The sequence below is a fragment of the Meleagris gallopavo genome, chromosome 6 (genome assembly GCF_905368555.1).
Source record: "Meleagris gallopavo chromosome 6, MGAL_WU_HG_1.1, whole genome shotgun sequence".
Lineage (NCBI taxonomy): Eukaryota > Metazoa > Chordata > Aves > Galliformes > Phasianidae > Meleagris > Meleagris gallopavo.
In genome coordinates, this window is record NC_139409.1 from 6400956 (window position 1) to 6428097 (window position 27142).

General features: G+C 44.3%; 1 protein-coding gene across 4 annotated transcripts in view; it reads right to left on the reverse strand.

Annotated features, from left to right (window-relative positions):
* The window catches only part of PRKAG2 (protein kinase AMP-activated non-catalytic subunit gamma 2), a 185560-nt gene that overhangs the window by 81622 nt on the left and 76796 nt on the right, over nt 1-27142 (reverse strand). Inside the window, exon 1 of one of the 4 annotated variants that reach the window (XM_085226989.1) lies at nt 5245-5762. The exons of the other annotated variants lie outside the window; for them this stretch is intronic. Within the exon in view, the coding sequence (XP_085083115.1) occupies nt 5245-5350 (106 nt within the window). The 5' untranslated portion in view covers nt 5351-5762. Of the gene's footprint in view, nt 1-5244; nt 5763-27142 lie in introns of those variants that run through there. 4 annotated transcript variants of the gene reach the window in all.

Consider the following 27142-nt stretch of genomic DNA (forward strand, 5'->3'; position numbering starts at 1 on the left):
ATGGAGCATCCACAATCTCTCTGGGCATCCAGTGCCAGCACCTCATCATTCTCTCTGTGAAGAACAGATCTCACTCCTCACTGAATCCCCGACACATGGGTAGAACAGACCTACAGGGCCCCTCCTCTAAGCTCCCCTCCCAAGCAGGCCAGTTACCAGCTAGGACTGAGTCAGCCATGGCTTCCTTGAGCTAATGTTACTATTGCAGCAAGAATCTTTGCTCTGCAAAGCTTTCATCTGCTTCATTTCTCTGGTTGTTGCTAGCTCATTTCTCCACTGTCTGCATTCCTTCAGTTGGTTTCTTGTCCTATTCTTTCTTGTTCAACATCTCTCATACACTATGCAATAATTTTGAAGAGAGTTTACATTTCGTGTAGGATAAATAAAACTATACAAAAGCACTGAAATGGAACTGAACTATGCAACTAACCAGAAATCCACTAGATTCTACTCCTACAGACTATAGACTATGGACATCATTCACTGCAGATGTCTCTTAGCTCCTCACCAGTCTGTGCATATTCGTCCACTGATGTTCTCCGAAGGGAAACCCACTCCAGGTGCTCTCTGCTCTGAAATGTGTCCTCTTACTCCAACTGGATGCCAGAGGACAGACATCTCTTGAGGTTTGAATGCTGCTGGAGTTCAAGAAACAACTGGACAACACTCTCAGACATAGGGTTTGAGTTTTGGGTGCTCCTACTTGGAGCCAGGAGCTGGTCTTGGTGGTCCTTATTGTTCCCTTTCAACTTGGGATATTCTATGGTTCTGTGATTCATTACATCTTCCTCCCACTGCCTGTGATGCTCTAAGCCACAACTGCGTGATGCCAGGAGAAAGCAGCAGAGACCTCACATGTCCTCCACTCTTCCCAGCGACATCACCAGAGAGGCAGGACTTGTCCCGGGAGTCCCTTATGCTTCATTATGGATCTTGTATGGACTGAAATAAAGCCACAGGGCCAGACGGGCAGCGTCTGTTGAACAATCCAGCTACTGTAGTTCTGAGCATTTCAAAAGGCCCCTTGTTCCCCTGCTGAGAACACAGCCTGGGGAAACAGCTGTTTTCCGATGCCTGGAACAAACTCTGAAGAATCAACAGGATGTTGTTAATTAATATCAGCTAATCCTATCATCTCTCTTCAAGTTAGGTCACCCTAACTTTATCCAAGGAGGAGCAGAGAAAGGACAAGCTAAGAAGGGAACTCCTCTGTGCCAGTGTGCTGGGCTGTGCTCCTGAGCCAAGCATGGCTGTGTGACCTTTCCAGCTCAGCCAATTCCTGCCAGCTGCACAAAGATTGCTCCTGTAGCAGTGTCTTGCTCTCAAGACCTAGGCCTTCACCTTTCAGCATGAATCTGTAATGACAATAAAACAGCTCCAACAATTTTGAGGTGTTAAATCACACCTCTCAGGGCTTCTCTGACTCCTTGAACTGCTCTGAGGTTGGACAAGAATAAAGTTGAAAGTGGAAGACAGCCAAATCCCAGCAATTCCAGGACCTGCTGATCCCATAAGCCCAGCAAACAAACTGCCTTAACAGCAGCTTTTAAATTGTACTCCAGCAACTGCAATTGCAGCAGAAGTCAGCCTAGAATAACAGCTTCTCGTATAGTTATCCTTCTGAGAGTCAGAGCCATGAATAGCAAAGTAAAAGTAGGCAGAGGCAAAAGAGCACCATAGTACTCTCCCAATGGAGGCAGAAAGGATGAGAGTGCAATTTCTATCATGTGTGGAAATAATTAACTGCTGTGGATTCTTCTTCTCTGGAGATATTCAAGATCTGTCTGGACACCTACCTGTGCAAACTACAGCAGGGAATCTGCTTCAGTGGGGGGGTTGGACTCGATCTCTTGAGATCCTTTCCAAGCCCTGCAATTCTATGATTCTGTGATTTAGGGATGTAAATAGAGATCCTGCCTCATTTGGCATGCAGACACTTCAGGCTGCATTCATTAAATTGCGACATCATACATGCAAGTTCTATTTGCATTATTTTCTTTTTTCATAAAGATAAGATAAATTATTATATTACAAGTTAATTAAGATGGTTTTCCAGACTCATGTACCTATAGATATCATCTGCTTTCAGCAATGGGCTAATGCTGCATCTGCTCTCACTCACAATCAGTACCAGGCTCCCTTCTGTCTCAGTTTCTCCTCTTCCACCTCAGTGAATCTCCTTTCCTCTCACATTTGCATTTTGCAGTTCTACGCAGTATTAATCCCAACCTTTGCTGTTAGTTTCTCTCTTTCAGAGAAAATGATGCCATTTGAATCACAGTAGAATTAAAATATACCTAAGACAAGAAAGAAACAAAGTATGTATGCATCTGTGTGTGACAGGGAGACAAAGCCCTGCACCAATAAGGACCACAGCCACAGATATTCCCAAAACAGGAGCTCTCTCTGCCAAAACCATCTACAGACTTTAAGCCAGGCTGCTCAAAGGGAGTTTGGCCCCGCTGGTCTTGCAGACACAAATGCTTACGAATGATTATTTACAGAAAGCAGCAGCACAAGGACTGTAGGGGGGGCAGAAATTGGTTTTAAAAATAAGGTCTCAGGCATTTCACCACGCTTTGTCACTGCTTTTCTTCTTCCTGACAATCAACCACAGAAATTTCACAGCTTCCACATCCTGGAGCTCTCTGCAGTACAAGATTAATCGGCACTGATCAGCCAGGGCTGCACATTATCTAAAATCCCTGTCAGCTCAACAGAGCATGAAAACCAGGAGAGAAAATCATTAACAAACCAAAGCAGTCTCAGTTTCTCATGCCTGATGGTTTTAGCTGCTTCTAAAGAGAAGCACGATTTTAGGTTTTTATGCAGTTCTTTTACAGCAGCTGCTGGGTGGCCGAGGAAACTGGCCCAAGTTGCACCAAGGGAGATTCAGATTGGATATTGGAAGAATTCCTTCATGGAGAGGGTGGGCAGGCATTGGAGGTGGTGCCCAGGGAGGTGGTGGAGTCTCCATCGGTGGAGGTATTTGAGAGATGCATGGATGTGGCACTAGGGACCATGGTTTAGTGATGGGATCAGATAGGTCAGGTTCATGACTGGACTTGGTGATCTTGATGGCCTTTTCCAACCTAAATGATTCTGTGATTTCGGACCTAGAGGAGAAGACATTTCCGCATGGGCTGAGCCTCAGAGCTGCTTTAAAGTTGTTCTAAACCACAGCAACCTGGGGATGCATTCCAGCCCTTCTCACTGGGACAGACAGAGCGGGGCAGCAGGGATGCACATTTGCACTTGTATGCAAATCGGCCTGAGATCGATTTCAGTAAGCTAACACCTAATTTAGCTCTAATTTGGACCCAAATGATACCCGGCCAGCACACTGACAGGGAAGGAGCCCTCAGGATTGCTTGAGAGCCGCAGCCAGGCCTGCCTCAAGCCTTGGCGCTGGCTCACTGGGCCTCAGCTCCATCCTCTACAGTGCAAATCTACACATCTTGAGAGAGGCAAGGCACAGGCTGAGCAGCTCCTGGGCAGCTCAGTGAGGCCAAAAGCATCCAAAGGGAGTGGCTTGAGGCACAACACCAGTGCATGTAGCAGCTCTGGCCTCACCGCAGCCGCCTGTGAGGCGGAGGGGTTTCCGTGATGGACACAAGGAAGAAATACTTTCAACACTGCACCTTTTGCATCTGTTATTCAATCTGTTGTGGAATGGATGGTGTCCTTTAAAGGGCACAGCAATGAGCCTCACCGGGGTCAGAAAACTCTCCCCTTCAGAAATGCCAGGGAGCCTATCCATTACAGCACACCACCCTGCAGCAGCCAACAGCCATCCTGCCCCACAAACAACAGTGAAGAGGAGGAAACTCTGCTGGGTCCACTACAGTCCCCTGGAAAGCTGCTCAGAAAGCATTCTGCAAGGTGTAATAGCAGCAAGTTACATATTAAAACTAGTAAATAACGCAAAGCTTTTCTTTGTGTCATTTCCCTGCAAATAATTAAGGCCATTTGGGGTAAAAAAAAAAATAATCATTTGCAAGTGTTAACCTGGTTCCCAAAAAGGAGTGCAGATCCTGTGGGGTTTCCATTTGCGAACATGAGGGGCAGAGAGCTGGCCTGGCCACGCTGTACAAGAGCAGGGGGGACAAGTAGATCAAATGGTGTGCAGTGAACATTACACCTTCAATCTATTTTTTTAGAGCTGTCACAGACATTGCAGGTTTACACAGACAGCATTCTTGGGACAGGATGGACCATTGTCTGTGGAGGAGGAGAAGCAACAGGTTTTGACTGCAGGAAGTAGACCTGCAGCTGTGACCATTGCTCCTTGCAGGGAATCCTTTTGCAGATGGCTATCCCAGTGGTGAAACAAGAAGAGGGGAAGCTACTGGCTCAAGTAGCCGACAGAAACCTTCAAGCTGCTTTAGGGCAACACAGAACAAGGCACAGTATACCTTAAATTTAAAAATTTAGTTGCTCAAAACAGGAGAAAAAGAAGCATTTAGTAGGACATCTTACATACATCATGGTTGGCCACTAAATAAATCATAAAACATAAAATGATAGAAAAACCAGCTCTCTGGGAGAGCAGCCACTCAACCATCAATGCTATCTCTTAGTCACTACATCTGTATGCACCTTTCTGCACCACCCATACAGTCCAGCACATCTCACACTGGTTGCTGGATTTAGTGTAGTGACTCCAGAGTGACACAGCCTGAACGGGAGCCTTGCAGGCCTGCTGAATGAGTCTGTCTCTCTAATCTCTGCCTGGTGCTGCTGACACTGTAACTCATTTTTAAACCTCTTGGTCACAGGGCAGAAACTTTCAGCAGAACTCGTGGTCTTCGGGGAACCACGGCGCCGTGAATCAGCTCCTATTAATCAATATAGGAAATACATTGAACATCACCATTTCTCCACTGCCCTTTACTAATCCAGATCCTGTTGTGTCCCAGCAAACATATGACGTTCCCCAGCTCAGACCCTGCACTGCAGTTACCTCTCCGTGACCAGGAAAAGTTTTTGATTAATGGAAGTGCACCTCAAACACAACTACACAGCAGACAGTGATATCAGAAAGATATGTTTTTAAACAAGTAACTTATCAGATTGATATGCATATCTTTTCTACTTAAAATTCATCATCTAACATACATATACCCCCCTGCAACAACTGCACAGTTCAGTCAGTGGAATTAGGAACCACAAAATTGTTGCTCAATTACCCAATACCCCCACCAACATCCCCACATCCTGATGGGAAGCATTGCTTATCCCTACCTAAGAGGCCATGAGGGTCAGACCAGCGTCTCTCCACACTTTTGTACTGCTCCTTCCTCTTCTTGCTCCCCCTGAAGCTCCCGAAACGCTTCATGAGCTGCAGCATACAGCCGTGCAGCAGCAGCTGTCGGTCATGCCCCGTTGCGAAGAAGAAATCACAGCTGTAATCCAAAGGAGGCACAAGGGGCAGAAATGTGTCACCTGCACCCACAGAGAACAGGCAAGAAGATAAAACTCCAGGAGGACCGTGCAGTCAGGAAAAGAGGGCAGCTTGCTGGAAATTCAGCCCCCAGGCACTTGGTTGTGGTCTTGGTGGGGAGAGGGTCCCCAGCAGGATGCCGAACCTGGCAGGTTTGTAATTCCGGCGTGCAGGAACCAGCTGTGAGTAGTGGGATGGGATCAAAGTCTGCCCAGCCTGCAGCCCACGGCTGTCAGAAGCCTCAGGGAGTGGAACATTTCCCAGCAGACTCACTCATGCAGAAAGGGTCAGTGAGTGCCCGGTAAGCTCCCTTGTTTAAAAACCACTAACCGTGCAGAGGCACCACGAGCCCTCTTGAAGGGGATTGTCATGTGCAGCGCAGCATGATGACTCTTTAAAAGGCTGTAAAAGGAAACCACCCCTGTACAGACAATTCCTGGCACCAGGCGACCCGGGCACGCTCGCACCGTGCCATGACATCACCCAACTATTTTGATTCACGAGCGCGAGGTCTTCTCAGGGACAGCCTGGCCCTGCTGCCTATTGATGAGCTCAGACGTGCCCAGCCTTCTGCAGCAAATGACGAATGGCTGAATGGGAACAAGCATCTGCCAATTCATAACAAGAACTGAAACTGTTTCCAAAGCTACTGGCTGGACCTTCTCCAGCGACAAGCCCTCCTTGTGCTACGCATATCTATATGCTTGGCATAGATTGCCCTATTCAAATTTGCTGTCTGCAAAGCAAAAAGCGCCTGGGACAGCTGTTTGCAGCACAAATCTGCTTCGTGGTCTTTTCAATGAGACAAGCATTCTGTGGGCTGTCGTTCTTCCCTACAGGCAGATGTGTATTATGGTTAGCTTTGTGCCTATTTGTATTGAGCTGTTTTTTAGGAAAGGGATGAGCAGTGTGGGCTAGAGCTTGGACAGGTGCAAAGGGATGCAGACATTACCCAAGTCATAATCCAACTACCAGAGCCAGTCTTGGAACAGTTATCACAGAATCATAGGATATCTTGGGTTGGAAGGGATCCATAAGGATCACTGAGTCCAAAACCTGGCTCCACACAGCATCACCCAAAAATTAGATCATAATTATGGTAAAAGTTGTGTTAAATTGAAAGCTTTATCTCAAAGTCTCAGTGCCAACCTTTCCTCCAGCCGTCACTGGAACCTGATGCTCAGATCTTTCAAAAATCAAACCCTATGCTTCTAATCTAGAGTAATAGAGTCTTATCTTTTTAAAACCTAGGAAGAATTAAAGGCCTTATCACATTTTATTTCTCCAAAGAAGCATACTTTTCTCTTTATGCCCATGATTGCTCATGGGTCTTATATCCTTAGAAAGCTAAAGAAAAAACGGCCAGGAATACTGGCAAAAAGACTTTCATCAATGCAGATTGCTTGCAAGCTGTGGTCTCTCAGAGATATTGTTGCCACTGAGGAATCAACACAGGGGTGTCCCAGGACTTCAGAGACCCCAGAGGGACACTAAAGGTGCCAGCAGGTCCCTCAGCTACCAGTATTCCCTCCATCTACCCCGTGGAGAGCATGGAAGAAGCCAGTACAGATGGCACCTTTGTCCTTTCACCTACCGAACAAAAGAACAGATGAAATTATCAACAAGTTAATCATCTTGTTTGTAAGGTTCTCTTTGATATCCAAGTGAAGAATCACAATAATTATTTTAAGGCTTTTCCCAGTCTTTCCCCTCCTGACTTGTTCTCCTATTTGAGCACTATCTCTGTGGCTCTGGCCACGTGCTTCAGCTCTGCATGTGAAGATCCCCACTCTTCTCAACAATTCTTTGCATAAAACAGCCCATCACCTCAGTGCTTTAAGGGAGCCCCTTCTGCAGCTCTTCCCTTGGGGCTCATGGTTCACCCACTGCAGAGGGGAAGCATGGGGAGCAATGAGAAGTGTTTTGGGGACTGGGAAAAGAATGACTCAATGTTACCTAAATATATATATATATATATATATATATATATATATATATTTGTATACTTGCAGCAAGTGTCAAGCTCTTTACACTCTGCTGGCCTTGTGAAGCCATCACATTTACCTCTGCAAGCAGACCCAGCAGGATAGGCTTTGGCTGTTCCCAAACATGTGCCATGGGCCAGCTCTCAACCTCCTTCCATGAGAGTTGTGACTTTCATAGACATTCCTCTTTGAAAAACAACTCCCTTACAGCAAAACCGAATCTTCTTTGCTGCAGTTTAAGCCCACTGCTTCTTGTATTATTCACTGTGCACATGGAAAACATATTGTTCCCTTCTGGAACAGCCATCTACGTGTCTGAAGACAGTTATCAAGTTCTCTTTGAGTTTTCCCTTGCCTAGAGACACAAGTAATGCTCCCACAACACCAAAACAGTCCGGACCTCAAGTTTCCCTTCCTTCAGAAAGCATTCCTTCCTCTTCAGCCAAACGACTGCTGAGAAGGACTTAGTGTCACTGGAAACCAAAAAATTTAAATCCCTTTTCAATGAGATAAAAATTGGTATTGCTTCAGCGCAGAAACAGCCTCCTTTTCAGTAGAGGCCAAGGTTAAAGAGGAGCTGATGACCTCTTTGTACAGGGCCGTTGCACTGGGAGGACTCATTCCCCCTTATTAAGGAAAGCAGCAAGACCCTAATGCTTCTGCACAGAGCTACCAGCAAATGAAACAATAGTGCTTAACAACCGACTTGAAGAGTAATTTGTTAAAAAAATGTACCAAGTGCTTTGAGTATAATGATTTTGTCTCCCACTGCTAATGTCAAACAGATACTACCACATTCATACCATTACTACGTCTTCTAAAATAGTGTATTGGAAGAATCTTATCTAACTAATAATAAAAAAGTTGGGCTTCAAAGAGCTTCTTTGGGGTCTCTATGTTCTGGAGATTGAAAACACAAATCCTTTCCAAATAACCATGAAATGGACTCTTGTCAAATACTTTAAAGCCTTCCAGATTAGTTATAATACATCATGCTTCTTTCATGCAGAAGAATCACATTGTCCCCTTCCAAAAACCATATGCAGGCTTGCTCTGAGAAGTACCAAGCACTGGACATCTTGATAAAATTATGTCGGTAGAAAAATCAAACAAAGACTCCAGTACAGGCATTACATGCTTCTATTACATCAAACAAGCCAAGTGAATCACACAATCATAGAATGGCCTGGGTTGAAAAGGATCTCAAAGACCATTTAGTTTCAACTCCCATTCTGTGGGAGGGGCACCAACCATTAGACCAGGCTGCCCAGAGCCACATCCAGCCTTGAAGCAGCATTGTGCCAACAGACTGTCCTTGCAGATCAAGATGCTGAATCAGCTTTTCACAGCAGCTTTCCCTCACATTAATTCCTCCTGCTTCCCCTCTACCCTCTCCATCTCTCAGCCCCTTCCTAGTTCCCCATGTCTACTAAGCTGGGTTGACCTCACCAACCTGCGTGCTGACCCGCTGCCCATCTGCCCCAAATCATCAGTTCCTCTGGCATGTCTACTTTGACAACCCACAGTCAGGTCTACAACAGAGCCTAAAAAAAGGTCTCTGGAGCTAAAAAAAGGAGCCACTTCTCTTGCAGATCTCCCTTATACCACTTCTTACCTTTGTCCCATCAGCCACAGCAACCTGCCACATAATGTCCTCCACTGTTCAGCCCAGCCTTCCACCCCCTTAAACCAGACATATTCTTTTTAACAGAGAGGCTGGAGCACATAAAGTAGAAAAAATAAACCTCCTTTTCTGTTTTTCCCCTAATGCATGAGGCCACATAAGGAAAGGAGTTATCTGCAATCCAACCCAACAAAGCCCCATCCACGGCCATGCTCCCTCTGCTCGATGCTTCCTGCATTTCAGTTTCCTTTCTCTCATGATGGAAGCACCCAGATAAATGAGGATGAGAAATAAGGATGTCATGGTTTTATGGTTTTCCAAAGGTATTCCATGATGGCATTGCGTGAACTGATGGCAAGCAGCACGTGCTGTCTGACCACCCATTGGAGGCTTGAGACACGAACTAATTCAGCCCTCTCCCAGAGGTGTCAATTCAGTGCTGAGCTACAAACACTTTAAATGCTGACATTCTGAACCATTTCCTTGCCTGCCTTTTTAATGGAGATGTAACCCAATGCACAAATACAGCAGCAGAGCACAGGGCAAGTGGTGGGGACCAGTGAGTCTTATCAGGGGTTTTTGTGATGCGAAAATGAAGAAAAAAACAATATTTTCTGCCTCCAAATGAAAGATCTTTGCTGCTACAAAATGAGAAGGCTAAAAAGAAAGTGTTTCCCCTTGTTTCCCTCAGTGACGATTAAAGTTTCAGCTGGCTTCAGACTGTAAGTCAACAAACCCAATTATTTCCCTTTGCTGCTGAAACTTCCCGCATTCAAAAATCCCTCTGGTTTTGTCACTGCTCATAGAAATCAAGGGAAATTCAGGTCTACTTTCAGAAAAGACAGTGGTGAGGTGCCAGCACAGGCTGCCCAGAGAGGCTGTGGATGCTCCATCCCTGGAGGTGTTCAAGGCCAGGTTGGATGGGGCCCTGGGCAGCCTGGTGTAGGATCAGATCTGGAGGTTGGCAGCCCTGCCTGTGACAGGCGGTTGGAACTTGATGATCCTTGAGGTCCCTTCCAACCCAAGAGATTTTATGATTCTATGAAAATTAAAACACAACATTTTGCAATTCTATGTGCACCAAGTTTCTCTGCGTTGTTCTCCTTAAAAATTTCCCTAAAGGGGAATGTTTCTGAATTTCTCTTCTCAGTTCTACAGGCAGATGTTTGCAGAGCTCTAATTACTGGTTATTGCCACTGGTACCCAGCCACAATTCTCAGAAGACCAGAATAGTTTTAACTGCAACTGTATTTCATCAGAATAGTGATCTTGGAAAGTATTTCAAAACAACGTATAGAGAAATGAGTAAAAGACATTTCTGCTATGTATATGTATATATAAAATGATGCTCAAGACTGCAAGTGATGCAATGCACAATAATAAAATGTATGTTTGCCTAAGAACATTTGCACACCATTTGAGCAGACCATACAGCCACATTTCAAAGGGAAATACAAACTAGCACTTTCTCCATCTGGTCCAAGTCCAGCTCACACCCCATAAAAGGACTGCAAGTTTATGACTCCAAGCTGGGCTCAATTACTTTCCATAATCATAACCAAGTGTTTCACTGTAATGAGTTTTTGCCTTTATTCCTGTTTTGTTTTTTTTTTTTTTATAACACTTCATGTTGTTTTCACTGTGCATTAAGAAAGATTTCAATCTCGGAAGTTGTCAGGCTGGAACTAAATTGGTTTCAAAAAATCTGAAAGTGAAATTTTACTTCTCTTTCGAAGTCCTCAAGGTGCATTCTGGATTCCCCAGATCGCCTGGTAAATTACTTGCAAATTACATGCTGGCAGCTTTGTGGTGCTTTTCTAACCCTTCTTTCCAGAGCTTATAATACAAAGCAGCAGGAGCAGGAGGAATGGTGATGGGAGCGTTGGCATAGCGCTGATTCCAGTAATGCAAATACTGTATTTCAGGCTCAGCACCTACCCCGAAAGAGCAATACTTTGGGACTGATGAACGTGATCCTATCCAAATGATAATTTTACCATTTTCCCCATCTTTCTGATATATCTTGGTGCATATGTTTGCAGCGCTCACTTTTCTGGCAATTTCAGTTTGTGATGTGAAAAATGAAGCTGTTCTTATTACTATCTGGCTATGCTCAAAACAGCCAAACAGTCTTTGATCCAGTAAGCACAGGATGTCTGATGCAATGAATGTAGATCCTAAAGTTTAGTAAGTTCTCAGCAAAAGGAAAATATCTCAGTATTATCTTCTACAAAATAAGAACAGCAATGAAGTTCTACAGAAGTATTTTTCCACTTGTGCTTTTCTTGTCTCTTCTTGTCATCAAATCTATCAACCCATCCACCCACAAAGCATTAAGAAGGAGATGGGATTCACTGGAACTTGATGTATCTCCTCTTTGCCTTCTTCTTGCTCTTTTTCTTTTCCCCTTCCTCATTCTTCATGCAGGAGTGGAGCAGAATGAGTGATGTTGAAGTTGCGCTGGGCATCGTAGGGCTGAACAAAATATTCCCTTCACTTTAAATGACAGATAAGCTCTTTCAGGCAGCACTGAATAGGCCATAAATTGAACAAGAACAAATGAATAAATCACAGCATCATAGAATGGTTTGGGTTGGAAGGGACCTTAACTAGGGATGGCCAGCATCAGAGGAGTGAAATTTGTACCAGTATTCAAATGAATGCCCCAAAATACAAAAGGCTGAAAATCAGAGCACCACAGCTCCTCAGAAACATAGCCCTGCTGAATTTACCTTAGGAGACATCTCCAAGCATCAACCTTACGCCGACACAGGTGGCACTCCTTCCCTGCACAGCCATAGCTCCAACATTTGCAATTCAAAAGCTGGTAAGGGCATCACTGATAGAACAGCTTCAGACACATCTTACTGTAGTTTTAACATTTGTGCTGGCACAGTTGTCACAAAATACAACTCTCAGCAACATACGTGCCCTCATCCTAGAATCTAGACAGGGAGATGATATTTCCAAGACATTTCAAATTCTGTATCCCTCTGGTCCCCACAATAAGCCGACAAATCTGACAGTAAAAGCCAAGAAATTTACTTACACATAAAATAAGATGACAGATAGACTCTTTCACTGGCGTGGTATTATTGTTATCTACTATTTTAAGTTGAAAATAATTTTAAGTGTTCCCTAACAATAAAAAATGCAGACAGTGCAATTTTGGGCTGAGAGTCATCCCACAAATGACCCACTCCTCTATCACAGTAAATATGATATAGACTATATAAATGATAAACACAAAAATAGAGACAGTGAACAGCATTCCATTAGACACATGAGACAACACAGACAATGATGAGTACAAAGAAAGTTGAACCACACCTTGAAAAGGAAAATGCAGCAAATCCTGGTGGGACAGACCTTCCTTAAGAGTTCCCAACCTCCAGCCTGATGGGGAGCAAAGGAGTTCCCATTTGCCTGCTACTTCTGGTCTTCTTAGTTGCTATCCTGGTGCACAAGAGCCTAAGGACCATGCTCAGGTTCCTCTAATGCAGTATTCATGCAGAATGGACATTTTCTGTTGACACTGAACTACTGACAACCCAGTTTTGTCAACAGAAAAAGAGGGTCTTACAGCTTTAAAGCAGAGGTGATCTGAATTACTCACTAAACTCAAAGTCAGTGCTCGCAAAATCCCAATGACCAGCTGGGGTACCTACAGGAAGGGTTTCACCTACTTACTGTATAGCTACCAAGCGTGTGCTTCAGTGAACCACTAAGGACATCACGCTGGCATAAATCCCAGTCCCGTGAACTAAACACAGGCAGAACGCCAGGAGGTGAAATTCCTAACGGATCATCCAACCCTGCATTGTCATTGCAGAGGGATTGCTTGGGCTCCAGCCAGGGGATTAGAACAGAAAGAGGAATCCACCACGTGCAGGCAGGGACAGCACTGAAGTCCACCCCTGCATGGCACCAGCTCCCTCAGTCTGCATGTTCAAGCCACCCCAAACAAATAGATCAGATCTTAATTTGCTGATTAACAAATAATACAAGTGGCTTTAAAAAACCAACAACTGGGCAAATTCCAAAGATCTATTTTCACATTTCTACCCCTAGTTTTTCTACCGCTGCATTTTTTTATAAATTAATGATTCCAAAGCATCATTATTTGTAAATAAGAGAATAAAACCAAGTGCGTTGCATGCATCAAGTCTAACCGAACAACTGGCAAACCAGCCCTGTTAACTTCCTGAGACAACATCCCAGGTGTAGGGGAACTGTTGGATCACTGATTGATCACCTGAAGCAAGTGCTGAGTCAAACATGGGAGCACAGGTGAAGGCAATTCAGCTGTGTGACCAGAAGGGGTGGCTGCACCTCTTCTAGACCCCACTTAAGGGCTGACTGCCACTGAGAAGGATCTCTCTCTGGAGATTGCTCCTTGAGAAGTGTCTTGTGAGCCTACAACACCAGTGAGCACTTTCCATTTATCTCTGATTATCTTTTATCATGATAATCTTACTAGCCTAATTTCTCTGTATACATATTGACCATCCAATACTTTACAACATCTGTATACTTATTGATCTTACACCAGGGAACACCACTGCTAAGAAGACCTCTCAAAGCACTTTTGGATCCTCAGCAGGATGAGGTGAGCACCATATTCTGCAGCTTTGCACAGCAGGGAGCAACTTTCCCAAAGTCCCACAGCAGGCTGGCACCAGGCTGGAAAGGCATAGAAGGTGATGGAGGTGTGCTGGGTATAGTGGTTCTGCTCCTTCCTGTGCAAGAACATAACATATTCCTTGGAACTGCAGTGTGCACACAGTGGCTGTCTCACATGCCCAAGTTCCAAAGAGATTATTTTAATTAGTGGCCTAGATTACTGAAGATCTGCCAAAGCAGATGGAAGTGTGGAAGAGGAAGCATTCATAATCACATGCATGAAACCTAGAACAGAAATCATTCATCATCTTTCTGCTTTTTCTTTCCAGTTTTTTTTGTGTTTTTTTTTTTTTTTTTTTTTGAAATTTTTACACCCATGGAAAAACATCAATTTTGTTGGCAAAAGAAACTTTACTGAATTTTCAAGAGAGATGAAAGCACAATGAGAAAGACAGACCCTGCAGCTTACTGACGTGGCGATCTAGGGACCTTAGTGGTCTGCCATGGTACAGAAGGAAAAAAGCCTGAGATAGTGTGTGTATAAAGGAAAGCTGGCATTGACTTGATGTCTGCAATGAGCAAGAGACAACCCAAACCCAAATTTCTTGATAATTCTACAGATCTGTGCAATTTGCAGAGACGTACCTTGGAAAAAGCACCTAATGCACCCACGGCATCCAGTTTATAAGCTGCTGTGACTGCTGGAGCCACTCCTGTGATGGAAGTGAGTGAAGGAACAGCATGGGATGTCTTGGATCATAAAAAGCTCCATCTTTATTTACTTTGCAAGTGCAAAGACCAAGCAGTGTCAAATTCAGAGATGCTATATTTAGGATTGTGTGAAAAATCTCAGTGGGTTGGCCAGGACCAATGCAGGCATGAACTAGAGAAGGAGTTTTGAGTTCTTTATGCCTAAATGACAGGAGGGCTGGAAACCTGGAAGCTATATGGTAGTAAGTGAATACTGCTGGAAAATCCAAGCCTGACACCCTGCACAGGCAGTACCTGGCAGGAGGCAAAAAAAAAAAAGTATGAAACCTTTCAACAAACATTCCCAATAGAGAGAAAGAAAAAGCTATGGACCATGTCCTTGGGAGAACATCTCAGAGATGGAATGGCAAGAAGCAACGGTAACTCCTTGTGTAATTCTTCCTTGGGTATTAGATTTTAAGACACCCTCATGAGTCAGAGGGCAGGTACCAGTGCTTGGGCTGACCCCAGCTTGACTCAGTTCCCAGACCAATGCTTTAGAAAAGAAACTTCTGGAACCGTGAAATCTCATTAAATGGTGAATTAGCTTAGCAGTGCTTTGGGCCAATCACACTCCTTTTTTTTTTTTTTTTTTTTACCTTGGAAAGCTCTGTTGAAAATGATCTAAAGTAGTACCACAGATGACCAGAACTCATTGTTCAGTGCCATCAGATTCCCAAATCTTGTCCAAGGACCGACTTTGTGCAGTGACTTGAGTGCTTAAAGCAGAAAGCACTCTACAAAGTAGCCCAAACATAATTAAATCGGGTTAAATCCCAAGTTGGGAATCAAGGGAGAGACTCAGTGTTATGGTTACAAAGCTTTGGTTACCTCCAACAACACAAAACCCTGTTGTTGCATTTCCTGCTCTGCCCTGAAAGCACCACGCATCCATAGTCCAGCATGGTGCAGGCTGCTGTGGTCCTGGCTCTCAGAGTCCAGCTTACATAAAAAAACCTGGAAAACCCTACCAGATTGAATGCTTTTGTTGTTATTATTATTAATTAATACATATGTGTTGGGGAGAAAAAAAAAAAGCAAAACCGAACAACTCCCTGTCGTGGTCTTTGTAACTAGCAATAAGGTCTGGCACGTCTGATAGTCATATTATTTGCATGAAACTGGAGCAAAATTATATTAGAACCTCTGTGCTAGCAGACAGGAAAAGAAATTATGGCTCCAAGCAACATATTCCTGTAAACCAGGTAGGCTATTTCCAGTTATAATAAAATACTGGCAGAGAGGGCAGAGGAGGTGAGCAAGGAACACTGAAATGGGGCTGAGAGTTGAGTTCAGAGACTCCAGTTTTATTCTCCTTTCTGTTCCTGAGCTGCTGCATGACCAGAGACAGAATCATCCCTTGTCTCCAAGGGAAAGGACCAGGAATTGAGAAACAAAGTGCCTCAGACACAGAGAAACAAAGCAACTCCTTCCCAGCTTCACATTCACCAAAGGCTTTTCTTCCCCTGCCTGACTCTGACTTTTTGCAAGATGTGCATGTGCTCTGTGTTGCCGAGCCTCGCATCTGTTGGATGGATGAGAAATTAATTTCTAAGAATTTCAGTGATGTCAGGCATTTTCTTTTTTAACGTGACCATAAAGTGGCAAGAGCCGTCAGCAGGAGTTTAGCAAAAAAAATGTTGACGTTGCTTGGATACTGAGCTCTGCTCCACTCTAGGATTTGCTTGCATGTCTGCATTTGACAGCAATAACTCCTCAGGATTTGGGGTTTTCTTTAATATTCTGATAGCCGTGCAAATATCTGTCCTTATTCAGAGCTCTGCTCCTCTCTCCTCCTCCACTTCTTGGCTTTGTAAAATACAAACTAATTCCTCAACCGTAGTAAAGCCATAAATAAGAACTCATAAAAATATTTTTCTATCCTTCTTTCTCCAAGGTTAATCTTTTCAGTTATATAAGCACTTTACAAAATAGCACGGGGACAGTATATGAGAATCTGTTTATGTGATTAAGACTTGGCTCCTTCTTTAGTGTGTCCCAATGACAGCACGTTATGCTTTGCAGTCACCACCGCCGAGGCTCCCACAGCCATCTCTCCTTGACCTCCAGAGCAGCGACGTTTAACATCGCTTTTCAGAGTGCTTGCAGTAGATCATTATGTTGGGTATCCATGGAGCCTTGGGAGAAAGAGCACTACCAAGTACCTGCTAATTTTTTCATTGCAGTGAGTGGATTCCAGGTTTAGCTGATGGCAAAAATCCAGCTACCCCAAGGAGAAGTAAATTTTTCTCACTTTTTCTCTTTACTGCTGTCTTGCTCCAAATATACTGTGCAGAAACAGTCTCGATGCCATTTAGTGGAGTGCTGTAGTGCTTTATAATCTTTTATGGTAAAGAATTTGGAAGGACATGAGAGAAGGCTTAGGGCAGAACAGAAACAGAACCGAAATGCAAATACAAAATCACAAAGCCGCTCGTCCTGGCAGCTAGATGACAGAGAATCAAAAAATCCTCTGCAGATCATTTTCCAGTCTGGTCCCTCATGTTCCTAAGTGAGGAATGATGGAGTTATCCTCATGCTCTGCTGCAGCAGGTCTCAGCACCCTGTGAGGTTATTTTCCCAAGGAAATGACATGCTGCTTGGGCACTTCCATAGTGCAATTTGTTTTATTTACTTAATAACTTCTCTGGATTCAAATATGCAAGCAGCTGGCAGCACCCATGATACGAGAGCATGCTTTCTAAGTCTAGACATGCAGCCGCAATAGTTTAACTCCTTCTGAGTGATGCCCACACGTCCCTATAAATATCACCTTGCTTATTTTCAAACTTTAAAATTGGAAAGGACAAAGCCACAGCAACACGCAGCGGAAAGAATGATCACTGCTGGAGCAGGCTTGTTTGGTGCCTCTGTCTCTTGTGCTGCCTTCACAAGCATTTCGTGTTTGACTTTAAAGTGATTTAATTGCACTAACTTGCCTTAATAATAAATCCCATGCCAAGAAACTGCAGGTGGAGTAAGAGCTGACCCAGGGCCACTTTCCCAAGAATTTACACAGCCCCATGCTCTAATTGTCCCCAGTGCCACAGAAGCTTTTCAGGATCTCCCAGGTACCTGCAGCCACTCTGACCACCTGCAGCTCCTGCTACAGCCATATATAACATGGTGCTTTACCCTAAATTGCACCCCTAGAATGGCCACAATGTCTTCTTGTAGTGAGGGGCCCAACACAGAACGCAGCACTCAAGGTGCAGCCTCACCAGTGCCGGTACAGAGGGATGATCACCTCCTGCTCCTGCTGGCTGCCCTATCTCTGATCCTTGCCAGGATGCTGTTGGCCTTCTTGCACACTGCCATTAATTAACAGCAGTTAGCCAGCTATTAACTAATACCCCAAGGTCCTTTTCCTCCACGCAGACTTGCAGCCACTCTGCCCCAAGCCTGTAGCACTGCATGGGGTTGCTGTGGCCAAAGTGCAAGACCTGACACTTGGTCATGCTAAGCTCTCAGTGTTGGCCTCAGTGCATTGATCAGCCCACCCAGATGGCTCTGTAGGGCCATCTCACCCTCAGGCAGACCAACACTTCCTCCCAACTTGGTGTCCTCTGCAAATTTACTGAGAGTGTACTCAATCCTCTCATCCAGATCATCAATAAAGATACATGTTACTATGGCATATGGAGATGCTCTGCATAACTTGCGGAAGTGTGACAACCTGACTTTTTTTTTTTTTGCATTTTCATACTTTGATGATTTTTACACTTTCTTTATCCTTATGGTCCGGATAATAATAGGGGAACATAAACAACTGTGGTTAAACAAACATGTAGGAATTATGGCCCATCACTAGGGAATAGGAATAGGATGCTCAAGGAACGTTTGGACATTGTGTTGCAGGATATGGTTTAGTGAGAACTACTGCTGATAGGTGGATGGTTGGACTGGATGATCTTGTAGGTCTTTTCCAACCTTGGTGTTTCTGTGATTCTGATTCTGTGATGACTATTAATCACATACGCTGATGAAATTAAGAATGCTAAATCTCAGTTTCTTTCTTAGTCTTTGCTTCAATCACAAAAGAAACCAGGGAAAAAGAAAAATATTCCTAACCAGTACAACAGAGCCCTGAGCTGTTACCCCATAGCCCTGGCTTTGGTCATTTCTCTAAACTCAGAGAACCAATCCCTGCCTGTCATTGCTCACCATTAGCAAGAACCTGCTGATAAGTCACATATTTTTCTGGCGGCTGAGCTTCTGACTGAACGCAATCTGGACAGCTGTACAAACTGGTTTGCACTAATCACCACCATTTGCTTGAAAGCTTTCTGCCAGTGAACATACAAGATGCCAGGTAGGTGCTAAGCCTCATCATTACTATTTATGTTTTTAAGGTGGGAAGGGTTGTTAATGAGGCTTTTGTAAAAGAGTGCCTTTGACTGTAAAGGAAGTAGGGCTTTCCTTTGGCTCTGATGGATTTAGACCAATGTTTAAGTGCTTGCGTGGGAAACTATTCCTTACTGCTCATGACCTTCATACAAGTAATGAGCAAATAACAGAGAAATTATCCAAAATATTTCAATTTTCCTCTCTATGTTTGCCTTATTGAACTAAAAAAGTTCCTTCCTTCCTCCCTTCCTCCCTTCCTCCCTTCCTCTCTTCCTTCCTCTCCTCCTTCCTCTCTTTCTTTCTTTTTTCAAGTCAGTTTCCTAGCATGGGTGTCTCAGCAAAGAATTATACTGTTAACTTCAGACAGCCAAGTCTGCAGATTGTCAAATGCACAATATAGCAGAATGCAACTTGCACAGAGGTAGAAAGCACATTTTACATAGCTTCAAGGAAGGAGAAATGCTTTCTTGTAAAATATGAAAAAATTCAGCTAACTGCTCATCTAAATGCTTAAGTTGAACCCTTTTTGAAGTTCATTTTCCCAAACAAGTTTAGGCCAGAGCTGCGCTGGCACCATGTGCAGCTGAATGAAGGCCCCATACACTTCTGAGCCAAAACACCATTGGTATTACCTTGTTACTTGCTCTTTGTGATTGTTGTCTTTGAAAAATCCTTTGCAGTAAGGCAGCTGCTACCATAGAATGGTTTGTATTGGACCTCAAAGCCCATCTGATGGCACCCTATACCTCCCACCAGCTCAGGCTGCCCAACGCCCCATCCAACTCAGCGTTGAGCACCTCCAGGGATGGGGCATCCACAGCTCTCTGAGCAGCTGTGCCAGTGCCTCACCACCCTCTGAATAAAGAATTTCTTCTTAGCATCTAACCTAAATTTCCCCTCTTTCAGTTTCAAACTGTTCCTCTTTGCACCGATGTGCCTAATGCAACCCTGTGCACCCTTTCTGCAGCAAACTCAAGGCAGCAGGTGCTTTGCATGGGTATTATTTGCCACGTGTAGATGCTCTCATTTCAGTACTACATATTCATGTGCAATTCTTCCCCCATGATCCATCATTCAAGCTCAGGGAGGGTAGATTCAAGCTCAAGGAGGGTAGATTCAAGCTCAAGGAGGGTAGATTTAAGTTAGATATAAGGAAAAAATCTTTTCCAGGGAAGGTGGTGAGGCACTGGAACAGATTACCTAGTGTTGTGGTTGATGCCCCGTCCCTGGAGACTTTCAAAGTGAGGCTGAATCAAGCCCCAAGCAGCTTGATCTAGCCATAGGGTCCCTGCTCACTGCAGGGGAGTTGGACTAAATGGCCTTCAGAGGTCCCTTCTATGATTGTATGATCCAAAAGTCCTGCCCTTGCAGCATTTAGATGTGAATTTTGGGCATGGATTAAAAATAGATTAAACGCAGATTTGGCCTCTGGTATGGAGGCAGCTGGGTGGAATTGGAGGCAGAAACCTCCATGGGATGGAGATGGAGGCTCTGCAAACAAGATCAAATAGCTGCAACCAGCAATGTCCTGCTGGAGTCATGGGTCAGGCTGCTATGTGCAATCCACTCTCATTAAGCCAATCTGCAGTAAGACCGTGAACATTACGAGGTATGGAAACCTTATACCGAGGTTAAGCAAACAAATCTGACACCAAACCTTCTGCCCAACACACGCAGGTGGTTAAGCAGAAATATTCAGTCACCCTGAAATGAGATGCTCAGGATTCCCAAATAATGGCAGTCGTTAAACAACATGTGATGAATGAATGGCTTACCTTCATACGGCTTCCCCAGCAGCAACGTGGTATTTGTCAGCACCATGAAATGTCCTTCATATTGAGAGCTATGTTCTGACCCCACTGTTGGCAATGACAAACCCTCCTGAGACTATGAGAACTTGGCTCCCTGAACAACTCCAGGAATTACTACTGCTACACATCTTGGATGGAGGGCATTTTTTATCCCTCACTCTTTGAATGGGGTTAGAAGCAAAGCAAAAATAAGCATTAAAAAGGGCCCTTAGCATCCTGCTCAAAACCTAAAGCAAAGCACCCGCAGGTATGCGAAGCAATCCCAGCTCTCAGTACAGCAGAGGAGCAGCAGGATGCCCACAGGAGGGCACCTATGTTTCATGGTTGGGTATGAGCTCCAGGGAGATACAGCTCATGCTGACACACACACTTGTCACCACAGTGCTGTACCACACGCCTTCATGGGGCTCTCAGAGCTGCACTTACATTCAGTTTCAGAAAGATCCTATTTAGATTTCAGCAAACACTGTTCTCTGTTGGGAGGGGAGGGCCATCAGCCTGCTGACCCATCCCAGAGCACCCTGCTGGCTCTGTGTTTCTATGATTGCCATAAGACAGTTAATTTTTGACATGTGGACCTTTCCAGCAATGCTCTGTAGGGGTACTGTTTAGCTGGACATTCCAGCATACTGAAAGTGGACCAAAGCAAAAGCAACCAGAAGAGAATATGAATTACAGATTGTTGCTTATAGTGTGCAGGTAACTACAGACTCAAATCTTCCCTTCAGAAAGGTCACTCTTCAGGACATTGCTCTCTAAATTACAACAAGATAGTTTTTTGCTTATCACAGTTTTACAATGAGGCTATAATTAATTCTCATCTTGTTGTCCCAACCCGTGCACTTTGTAGAACACCCACAGACACTCACTTTGCATATCCTGGCTGGAAATCCACTGACAGAGCTTCTGAGTGTACGATAAACTTCATCCTGACAACCCTCAGATGGTGCACGCAGCTCCAACTAAGGTGCACATGCATCCCTGTGACTATTAAAACAGGACCTGAATTGGTTCCTCTGCACAGTGGTGCCCTTAATTCACTGTCTGTCCCACACTGTGCCAGGGAAAACTGCCACAAGTTGTGCTGGCTTATCAGAGCACCCACAGCAATGGTTACTGGCTCCCAGTACAGACATTATCCTGCTTAGAGAATACATGATTCAAACAAACTTCTTTACAGGTCCTGACAGCTGGGACCCATTCATAGATTCAATGAAAAGACCCAAACTCATTTTCTGACATGACTAGACCTTGCCTGTTCTCTTTTTATTTTAAGAACAAGTCTTCTGGCCTCCTTCAGCTGACATGTTGATTATTTTAAGAATAATAAAATCCAAATTGATTAAATCAAGTTAGGCTAGAAAACCAATTAATTTTTATAAGTGGCATCATTGTCCTCCGCTTTGACAAAAGTAAATATGTAAGCTTACTCTAGTCAAATAACAAGCAGCATGGGAGGACTTACCTCCATCACATGGACACACAAATAAATGAATTAGATCAGTGACATTAACGTAACTTTGGCATTATGCAGTTTCTGTGGTGTTTTCACCCCTGTAAACTTACAAGTACAAAAAGATTTTACTCTAGGTCTCCTAATCCATTCTGATATTTGACTTAGTATGGTGATAGGGAAAAAAATTCCAAAGCCTGGCACTATACAGAGCTTTATACTGAAAGAAAACTTCTGTGCTTATCCACATCCTCTCGTCCCAGCGACAACCAACATGCATTTAATTTTTCTGTCTACACAAAATGGGCCAACAACTCCATAGCTGCAGAGCAACTACACAAGCTGCTCTAAGGTGCTCCAACTCCTGACCAAGTTAAAATGGGTGCTACAGCCTCGCCTTGCCCAATTCACCTATGCTGAAGCGAGTGCTGGGCGCTGATATGATGGTTTGTACCAACTCAGCTGCCAGTCTCTGTAGTGTCCACCATGCCTACTTCTCATGGAAGTGGCTTACTAGAAACTGGAGAAACATCTTCTCTGAAAGTCCATGGAAAATGTATAACTGACATTCACTGTACCAGCAGTCAAACTGAGTGTTCACAGCTCTCAGCCTGTGAAGTCGTGCATCTTGCTGTATTAACATCTCCTTCACCACCTTCACCAAGGGCATATTAGAAAATGACTGGTGGTTTCCAGCCAACACCAAATGTCAGAGGTCATTCTCATGCCACTGGGCTACTATGCAAGATTACGAAAGTCCTCGAAGGCATTGCACAATCAAAAGTCCTACCTCATCTTCCCAGCTTATTCATCCAGAACCAGATGTGGTGATAAACTGCAGGCTGCTGGACTGAGTCTGGGGTTTCTCTATACTTCCTATACCACATACATTATATTCCCCAAACAATGTATTTCTCTGCCCTGCGATTGGGTTCTTTCATTCCATATTTTTCCAGATCAGAAAACTGACTGATTCAACATTTATCATCTTTACTCATCATTTTTTGAGGCATTTTGCATGGCCTTTATCTAAGGAGAAAGAACTGTGTGAACCTATGATATATATATCAAGTTTGGTTCTAATACCTCAAGAGAATGATAACACTCAGTCTCAGACCACATTTCAAAAGAGACTGAACACACAATGCAGTTTCCATGGGATCATAACTAGCATTCACTAAGCTTCAGGTGAAGCAGTGCACTTAATACTAAGGATATGAACAAAGCTACTAAAATAAACAGGACTTCTTCATTACTTAAAACCAAGTATTTGCCTAGGGACCAAATTCTGAACTTGTTGATCTCAATGTAAATTAAACCCTATTTGTTTGAAATGCCCTACTTGTTTTCCTGGATTTTTAAACTGCAAATAGTTCCAAAAAGAAAAAACCCAAACCAAATCAAAACAAGTCATACTTTATTTCCAAATACTTTGCTGTCATTAGACACTTTGAGACTTTGAAACTCTCTCATTAGCTTTACTGCCAATGGGGAAACAAAGTCGCTTGCATGTGAGCACTACCCTGCAGACCTCTTTCACAAGGACTTGAAAGAGACTGGCAGGGAAAGAGCACCAGGGTTCATCAACCTCTCGGGTGTTCAAAGTGTGTATTTTCTATTTGTACATTTGATATACAAATAAATACGGAGAGCATTATTTTACTGAGTGAGAATTTCTCTTTCCCCTGCATGCCAGTAAAGTCTCTAAAAGAGTCAATATAAAACTGAGGTCACTATCTTCTTATCTATACATTACAATAAGTAATACCTTGGTTATTAGCAAAAGCAATCATTTATAGCACGTTCCATAGTTCAAATCCCAGGAAAGACAGAAAGTGAGAATGACTCCTATCCCACGTCCATCCCATAACATACTGATGAAAGTCAGAGACTGAAAACTTTCCCCTTTTTATGCATCATTGCATCTGAATCACTAGCAGTTTGAAGATAGCCTGAAAAACCCTTATTTCCTAGAAAGATTGGTAAAGTATACGAAAGTATGCTGAGTGTATTCCATATATGCAAACTGCAAATAACATTGACCATGGGAAACAAAGGTGAAATGAGAAACACATTGAGAGATCCCTCCAAATTAAGTAAAGCCCATCATCATGGGCACATTCTAACAAGAAAAATCATCTGCTGCTGACAACTGATGTCAGTAACTGGCAGAGGAACCAGGGCTGAACACGGCTGGTCTGTGGCCATGCAAAGCTCCATGTGGCAGCAGTTCAATGCAGCCGTGCTGCTGACACATGTTGTCTGCAGAAAGTCATTTTTCCAGTGTAGATAAGATTGAAATGAATAGTGTTAAGCCTTCTCTCTGACTTGGTGGGCAAAACAAGCTAGAACAATCACAGTTGGATGTACTTGCACAGCAGTACTGGGAAGTGGAGGAAGACAGAAATGGCTCTGTACCTTCCCTAGGTTATATGGGATGAAGTTGGAAAACCGCTCTCCATCATTTTTGAGAGGTCTTGGATAACAGGGGAGGTCCCTGAAGACTGGAGGATAGCCAATGTCACTCCGGTCTTCAAAAAGGGCAAGAAGGAAGATCTGGGTAATTATAGGCCTGTCAGCCTCACCTCTTTCCCTGGAAAGGTGATGGAACAGCTTGTGCTGGATACCATCTCCAGACAACTGGGAGAAAAGGAGGTTATCAGGAGTAGTCAGCATGGGTTCACCAAGGGGAGGTCGTGCTCGACCAACTTGGTGGCCTTCTATGATGCTGTCACATGCTGGGAGGATGGGGGAAGAGCGGTAGATGTAGTCTACCTTGATTTTAGAAAGGCATTTGATACTGTCTCCCACGACATCCTTATAACAAAGCTGAGGAAGTGTGGGATAGACGAGTGGACAGTGAGGTGGGTTGAGAACTGGCTGACTGGCAGAGCGCAGAGGGTCGTCGTTGGTGGTGCAGAGTCTGGCTGGAGACCTGTAACCAGTGGTGTCCCCCAGGGGTCTGTGCTGGGTCCGGTCTTGTTCAACATCTTCATCAATGACCTTGATGAGGGGATAGTGGCCACCCTCAGCAAGTTTGCTGATGATACGAAGTTGGGAGGATTGGCTGACACGCCTGAAGGCTGTGCTGCCATTCAGCGAGACCTGGACAGGCTGGAGAGCTGGGCAGTAAGAAACTGGATGAGGTTCAACAAAAGCAAGTGTAGGGTCTTACACCTAGGGAGGAATAATTGCATGCACCAATACAGGCTGGGGGATGAGCTGCTGGAGAGGAGCTCTGCAGAGAGGGACCTGGGCGTCCTGGTGGATGACAGGTTGGCCATGAGCCAGCAGTGTGCCCTCGTGGCCAAAAAGGCCAATGGCATTCTGGGGTGCATTAAGAAGAGTATGTCCAGCAGGTTGAGGGAGGTGATTCTCCCCCTCTACTCTGCCCTGGTAAGGCCTCATCTGGAGTACTGTGTCCAGTTCTGGGCTTCCCAGTTCAAAAAAGACAGGGATCTCTTGGAAAGAGTCCAGCGGAGGGCCACAAAGATGGTGAAGGGCCTGGAGCATCTCCCCTATTAAGAAAGGCTAAGTGAACTGGGTCTGTTCAGCCTTGAGAAAAGAAGACTGAGAGGGGACCTGATCCAGGTTTATAAATATCTGAGGTGTGGCGGCCATAGCGGTGAGGCCAGTCTCTTTTCAGTGGTACGTGGAGACAGGACGAGGGAAAACAGACATAAGCTGCAGCATAGGAAGTTTGGCACGAATGTGCGTAAGAACTTCTTCACAGTGAGGGTGACGGAGCACTGGAACAGGCTGCCCAGGGAGGTTGTGGAGTCTCCTTCTCTGGAGATATTCAAGTCTCCCCTGGACGCCTACCTGTGCGACCTGGTGTAGGGAACCTGCTTTGGCAGGGGGGTTGGTCTCAATGATCTCTAGAGGTCCCTTCCAACCCCTACAGTTCTGTGATTCTGTGTGAAAGCCTACGCCAGCATCCCAAGGTGAACTGCAGCCAAGCAACCCCATCCTTCCACACCCCATACCTTGCACCATCTAGTCAGATTTAAGGGCAGAGTCACAACCAGAAATCAAAGTTCTGGTTGACAACAGTTGGATCTGAATCAGCTGCCAGCAGGGCCAACCATGTCCTGGGTGCATCAGTCCAGCACTGCCACCGAGTGGAGGGGTTGCCCTCCTCTGCTCTTGTTGTTTGAAGAGTGGGACACTATGGGATGAATTTGTTGATTAGAAATCCAGATGTAGATTCCAGAAGCTGGTATGAGGGAGGACAGACCAGCCTGTGCAGCATGGAAAGGTTAAGAGCAGCAGTAGGCAAACAGCTTGATCCAATGGTACACGAGATGCCTGTGCCTGGCCTCTGTCAAACTGAAAAACTGCTGCTTCACTGGAAATTATTACCTAAACATCAGGAATATGGAGCACAATGTGGCAGACATGAATTGCAATCTGAAGTTTGAAGAAAAGCTTCAGCATAGATCTGCTACAGTGAGAAGGCCTACAAGGTTGCCCAGCTGGATGGGCTATGGGAAATGAAAGCTGCTGGCTCCATCTATGGGTAAAAACCTGTATAGTTATAACCTTTTCTTACAGAGAGCATATTCTTACCACAAAATGTTCTCTGAAAATATAAATTAATAGGACAAATACAATATCTATCCTTTTTGCTTCTCGCATTCTTCTAAAAAAAATCACCACCACCTATCTGGCCCTTTATTACTGGAGCACCAGGACTCCTCCTTATGGATTTTGTTGGGCACCACAGTTAATAGCACTGAAATAGCACAAAGCAGAACAATTATTTACGATGAGAAAGCAGAAAGTGAATATTTTATGTTGAAAAATACTTCCTTCCTCAAATACAATACAAGTTCACCTTTATGCAAAACTGACCACCAGCTTCAAGGCTTTGGAAAGCTGTGTAATTTTAGATACAACATTCATTAAACAATCTTCAATCCTCAGCTAATTTATGTTTTGATTCTGTCCATCAAAGCTCGAAGCTTTAGGTCAATGGAAACCTTTTAATTGATTTCCTTTGCTGGCAAAATTGGCAGCACCATCGATGTGTTGTGATTACTGCTATCACCTTGGTATTTTTGGAAGGGGAAACAGGTCTGGAAAATGCCCTGTGCCTTTCAGAGA